Source organism: Jaculus jaculus, chromosome X (genome assembly GCF_020740685.1).
Source record: "Jaculus jaculus isolate mJacJac1 chromosome X, mJacJac1.mat.Y.cur, whole genome shotgun sequence".
Taxonomy (NCBI): Eukaryota; Metazoa; Chordata; class Mammalia; order Rodentia; family Dipodidae; genus Jaculus; species Jaculus jaculus.
Window position 1 is genome coordinate 64763077 of NC_059125.1, and position 6235 is coordinate 64769311.

General features: G+C 44.6%; 1 protein-coding gene across 1 annotated transcript; it reads right to left on the minus strand.

The window, feature by feature from the left end:
• Positions 1-255: 255 nt before the first annotated feature.
• On the minus strand, positions 256-5485 carry Rps4x (ribosomal protein S4 X-linked). The gene is made up of 7 exons (XM_045140891.1): positions 5408-5485; positions 4391-4468; positions 3865-4045; positions 3359-3456; positions 1379-1550; positions 785-942; positions 256-463 (listed from the first exon to the last, which is right to left on the minus strand). Exons 1-7 carry the CDS (start codon positions 5408-5410, stop codon positions 362-364), a joined length of 792 nt encoding a protein of 263 aa, XP_044996826.1. The 5' UTR covers positions 5411-5485; the 3' UTR covers positions 256-361.
• Positions 5486-6235: the final 750 nt, after the last annotated feature.

Sequence of the window (6235 nt, forward strand, 5' to 3'; positions counted from 1 at the left end):
AGCCTGAGCTACATAGACTATTTTTTTTTAAAAATGAGGTCACATTAAATTTCATTGTGGCTAGTAACCCTGAAGCTTTAACAGAATGGGATCTCACTCCCCAGTTACATTTAAAGAAAACACAGCTGGGCGTGGTGGTACACGCCTTTAATCCCAGCACTCAGGAGGCAGAGGTAGGAGGATCGCCATGATTTCAAGGCCACCCTGGACCAGAGGAAACCCTACCTCCAAACAAAAAACAAAAAACACAAAAGCTAAGAGTAATTATGCTGTTTAATTTGAAGTAAAAACGCCTATCCAGCATGTCACCCAGAGATGTTAAAAGACTGCAGGCATCTCCACATGTCTCCTAGAGACCATTTCACCCACTGCTCTGTTTAGCTGCTAGCCTCTTGTCTCTCTCTTCAGCAATGGTGAGGCGGATTCCTTTTCCTCTGGGAAGAGAAATCCATGCTTTGTTGCCCTAGAGGAAAGCCGGGAAAAATAAAAAAAAAATTCCATTAGCAGCAGCATAGCTGAAGCTACATTTGCCATCTCACAGAACTGAGTGAAGATATAAATATCCTCCATAATGAGCACTCACAAGTTCACTGTCTATAGCAGGTATTCAGTGAGTCAAAGTGAAATATGAATAAGAATGATTCCCCCCAAACCATTTAAGGAATATCCATCCATTCCATTACTGGCTCTATTCAGAAGCCAAGGTGTTCCAAGGTCCCTTTGTTGGTTCTAAGCTCAGCAAAACCTGCATTTCTCCAGACCAAGAAGGGGAATCCAGACTTACTTTGCCAATAACGAAGATGTTGGAGAGCCGGGTAGCAAAGCTGTTGCCATTGGCATCTTTCACATGAACCACATCAAAAGAGCCAGGATGTCTTTCTCTGTTAGTGATCACACCAATTCTCCCCAAGTTAGCACCTCCAGTCACCATACAAAGGTTACCTAGACCAGAAAAAAAAACAAGTTTTATTTAAATAAGGCATATGCAGATTCGGAACTCCCCTACAATGTGACTGACAAACAATGTAGAGACACAGTACTTACCTAACAATTTCTTGGGCTTAATCCTAACTATGGATCTGTAGCCTAAGCTAGACAGGATCCTTAGGCATCCTTGAAGATGCCCCAGCCTTCAATAAGTAATAAATCTCCTGAGTAGTTGACATAATCTTGCATTCCCAGGCACAAAAATAAGGTACCATACATCAGACCTCATTTCAGCCACCCAGACTTTCTTAAGCATTTAGGCCACTGTAAACCTAGGCCCCAAGTGATTCATTCATGATGCTCAACTAAATTCATGTTTTGGAAAAAACTGTAAAACAAAATCTCTCACATCTAGCCTTTTAAGGATGCTCAGGCAGCAGAGGATTCTTACCAGTGTCAAACTTGATGAATTCAGTTATCTTGCCAGTTTCCAAATCAATCTGAATGGTGTCATTCACTTTAATGAGGGGATCGGGGTAGCGAATTGTACGAGCATCATGGGTCACCAGATGAGGGATTCCTTTTGTGCCCACAAAGATTTTTCTCACTTTGCACAACTTATACTAGAAACAAAAAGGGTCAGCCACATTAGTACAGCTTGAATTCACATGCCATGTTCCAGAGCTGTTTCAGAAGTTCTAGAGCTTGTTTCCAGGTCAAGTCACCAGCTTTAAAGTAGTTAAAAGACCCTAAGCCAGGGCTGGGGAGATGGCTTAATGGCTAAGACACTTGCCTGCAAAGCCAAAGGACCCCAGGTTTTATTCCCCAGGAACCATGTAAGCCAGATGCACAAGGTGGCACATGCACCTGAAGTTTGTTTTCAGTGGCTGAAGGCCCTGGTGCACCCATTCTATCTGCCTTCCTCAAATTTTGGAGGGGGAAAAAAGGACCATTAGCCAGCTGGGTATGTTGGTACATGCATGCCTTTAATCCCAGCAGTCTGGAAGCAGAGGCCATCCTGAGACTACATAGTGAATTCCAGGTCAGCATGCGCTACAGAGAGACCCTACCTTAGGAAAAAAAATAGAGAAAAGGACATTAATTAACCGCACACAGGACCCATAGGTTTCCTGGACCGCCTTGATTTTTTTTTTCCAGGTAGGGTCCTAAGATTAAAGGCGTGCACCAACCTTTCCCAGCTTTTTCTTTTCCTGTGAATGAATCTAAGTGCATACTACCCCTTCTCAACTAGCCTAACATTCTCCTATTACTGTTACCATCCCTGCATATTTCACCAATAAGAATATTAAAACTTGTAGGCTGGTCCAAGTGTACCATTTTTCTCTTTCAATGTAAGACGTACTTCTTTCCTCAGGCTCTTTAAGTCTCAGGGGCCCTGGGAATTCTGCCAATTCATTCTGCTCTCTTAACATGTCTCTCACATAGCAAATTGATTAACAGTTCAAATACATCTAATCAAGAAATATTTCACAAAATGTTTCTATTTGGACTCTGGACTGCCTGACAGCCTTAAAGCAAATTAAATCACTACAGAACCACTGGACATGCCCTCTAGCCTGCTGGTAAGAGCCAGCAGAGGAAATTAGAAGCCACACTACCCAATCCAATTAACCTTCCAGTCCCAAACTTATGTGGAAAACCACCTAGACAAAAATAATTAAAAGCCCATCTTTGTTTTTGATTATCAAGGATTATCAGTCTCACACAATACCTCTACCCAACCAAAGTCAGACCCACAAAGACATAGCAAAGAACCAGCTGGATTCAATGAGCCTAGTTTTCCTTAAAAGAACCCTACATCTCTTGAATTCCCTTGCATCTAAAAGGGCTGCCACAATTCAGTTCCTCAGTACTTGCATAAAGCGGCACTGGCAAGCCCATTCTCTCTCTCAAATATATTTTTTAGAAAATGAAAAAGGACTCTCAGGAAATCATTGCTCCAAATGCCACAGAAAGAAAATTGGCTGAGAGCCAGATGTGGTGGTGCCTGCCTTTAATCCCAGCACTCCTGGAAGAGGCTAGCCATCAGCCTGGGGTGAAAGTGAGCTTAAGCTCTAGGTCAGCCTGGGTTACAGAGCAATACTGCCTTAAAAAAATCTGCTGCTGGGCGTGGTGGGCAAAAGGAGTTTGAGACCAGCCTGAGACTACACAGCCTAGGCTAGAATGAGTACACAGAAGGAACAGAAATCTGTTGAGGAATTTAAATAGATAGCTTTACACAGACATGTGTTGAAAACCATGACAAGGGGCTTGGGGTGTAGTTCAGTGGTAGAGAATGTGTAAGAAACTGGGTTCACCCCCCAGATAAATACCTACATCACTGTCATGTATCACTCCAAGTGCACTCACTTCAGACTAACTCAGAAGCAAGTAACACCAGACAAGACCTAGCCTGTTTGTTAACACTCACCTTGGCCTCCTCAGGAGTAATACGATGAACAGCAAAGCGACCCTTTGTATCATAGATCAGACGGAAATTCTCTCCAGTCTTGTCAATGCTGATGACGTCTAATATCAAACAGAAAGGTTACTATCATAAGTAACCCCTACTATCACATGTTAAACCCACAACTCCATGAGGGAAATCTTTTGAGTTCAGATAAAATGGAAGTGAATTGTAATTGAGCCGAGGAGTTATATATATAAAAGTAAAAACTTTTGAGGGGGTGCCAGGCATGGTGCTATACACCTTCAATCCCAACACTTGGGCTGAGGTTCACTGTAAGCTCGAGACCACCCTGAGACTACAGAGGGAATTCCAAGTCAGCCTGAGCTAGAGTGACATGCTGGGGGTGGGGGGAGCCAAATCTCTCTTCACTCTATAGCTCAACTCTTAAGATACAGCAGTTACAGAAAACAAGGAAAGTCCAGCACATTCACCTGGTCCTTATCAAGTGCCTACCCCCAATCACTCACCCATAAACCCAGCTGGGTAGGTTATGTCAGTCCTGACTTTGCCGTCAATCTTAATGAAGCGCTGCATGCAAATTTTCTTTACTTCATCTCCGGTTAGGGCATACTTAAGTCTGTTCCTTAAGAAAATGATCAGAGGCAAACATTCTCTCAGTTTGTGGGGCCCAGTGGATGGACGAGGAGCCTGTTAAGATATTGTACAAAAAGTCATTGTCAGATTTCACTGAAATCTGACTCTCAGTTCCAAGATCCATGAAAATAGCAAGACCAGTCACTGTCCAAAAAAAAAACCCCAAAACTTGGCTTATTTACATAGGTTTCACAGGCTACAATTTCGGCCCTTAAAAGTCAGTCTTCTCTTTTCCAAAGGACAAAGCACCTAATTTGAGGCCTGTAAATGTACTACTTAGCATGTGAAGAAATGAGTTAGGTTTTCAAACAGAGAAAGCCTGGTGATCCCCTCTGACATGGCCCATTAAGGAAGTGTTAACGATATCCCTTAAGATGCTTACACTGTGAGAATACTTACAAATACGCCAGTCAATTTATCCAGCATCCAATGTTTTGGAGCTGCTACTCTCTTCAGGTGCTTCTTGGGACCACGAGCCTGAAGTAAAAGTTAAATTTCAATGCTTTTAATCAACTCAAGACCTTTTTCTATAAACAGCACACAAAGCCTATTAAGTTCTCATGAGTTTCCTCTTCAACAGAAGCGGGCAACATTGAAACACAGGGCCCAAATACAGAGAAGACATACATTGCCTGTCAAGTATGAGTACCGGCAATCTACACACTGTTTCACTTTACAGGTAGTATCTATCTAGTCCTACCTTTCACAGCTGTGTTACCTATTTTCATGTTACCGCTTAAAGTGTACCTGCTTACAAAAAGTAGGCTCCTTCTATATACCTACCATGCCGCGAAATGATCAGTGTTGGACCGAGGCACAATGCGTACAGTAACAAAGTGGCCAAGGACAGTACTTATATGTCAAATCGGAAAGTTCCGCATACAACCGTCTGGATATGAGGTGTCTGCCAGAATAATCAAACCTTAGCACTACCACGTGTGCTAAACTCCTTTGTTCACTAATGTGAATAGCCTATACCGACTTTCACTTTAAAAGCGGAAGTTTTTTAACGCTCTACGCGGCAACACAGCGTGAAATCAGGGAGTGCCAAAAAGACTAATTGTAACAAGCCTACTTCTCCAAGCAGACCGGTCGTCCACCGGCCCCTGGCTTGCTGTGGCCTGTCCTGGCTCACTTACAGCTCTGACCCGGGAGCTAAGCAGCCTTTCCCAGGGCCAGGAGACATATGAGCGGGCCAGAGGCTGAGGCCTGGCCCTCTGATCGCGGGCCCCCCCTCCACTCCAGGCCGGGGCGCTGTCGCCCTAGCCTAGGAGCACGCATCGGCTAGCTCGGAGGCCACGCATCCCCTTTGCCTTCACCCTACCATTCCCCGCGAGAGGCCCCAAGCCCAGAGGAGCCTTGGCCAAAGAGGATGGAAACCGATGCAACCCGAGAGCTCCAAAACCTCCACCTTACCATGGCTGCGCTGGGAACGGAAAGAGGCTCTCCTTCTTCCGGTGCGCGAAGAAATTAGGGTTGGAGGCTGCGCGCGCCGGAGTCTTGAAAACTCCGCCCAGGACGTCCTTTCCCAGTAGGCGTGGACTCTTTCTTGCCATCTACTGGTGGGAGGAACGGTGCTGGGAAATGGCCGATCCTATGAGTGGTTTTCTTCCGCTGCTTTTCCCGCCCTTCCTCCTCCCCTGCATGTTAAGCGCCTCCCGTGCTCTGGATTCTGTATTGAATACCCGGCTCACAAAGATCAATCAGGCAAGAATCTCAAGGAGAATGCAGTATGGACTTTTAAGTCGCACGTACAGATGACTGTATGACCAATAAAATACATGAATAAACAGTAACTATTTCTTTTTAAGTTATTTTTTGTTTGTTTTTCGAGGTAGGGTCTCACTTTAGCCAAGGCTGACCTGGAGGAATTCACTGTGTAGTCTCAGAGTGGCCTTGAACTCAGTGATCCTCCTATATCTGCCTCCTGAGTGCTAGGATGAAAGGCGTGCACCACCACACCTGGCTTTTAAAATTAATTTTAATTTGTGAAAGATGATATGGATGTGTTAGGGCCTGTGGTCGCTGCAAACTCCAGATGCATGTGCCACGTTGTGCATCTGGCTGTACGTGGGTACTGGGAATTTGAACCAGGGCCATCAGGCTTTGTTGGCACCTGCCTTTAACCACTGAGCAATCTCTCCAGCCCTGCACTATTACTTTTTTATTCTATTTATTTACTAGAGAGAGAGAGAGAGGCAGAGAAAGAGAGAATTGGCACACTAAGGCCTCCAGCCACACTGC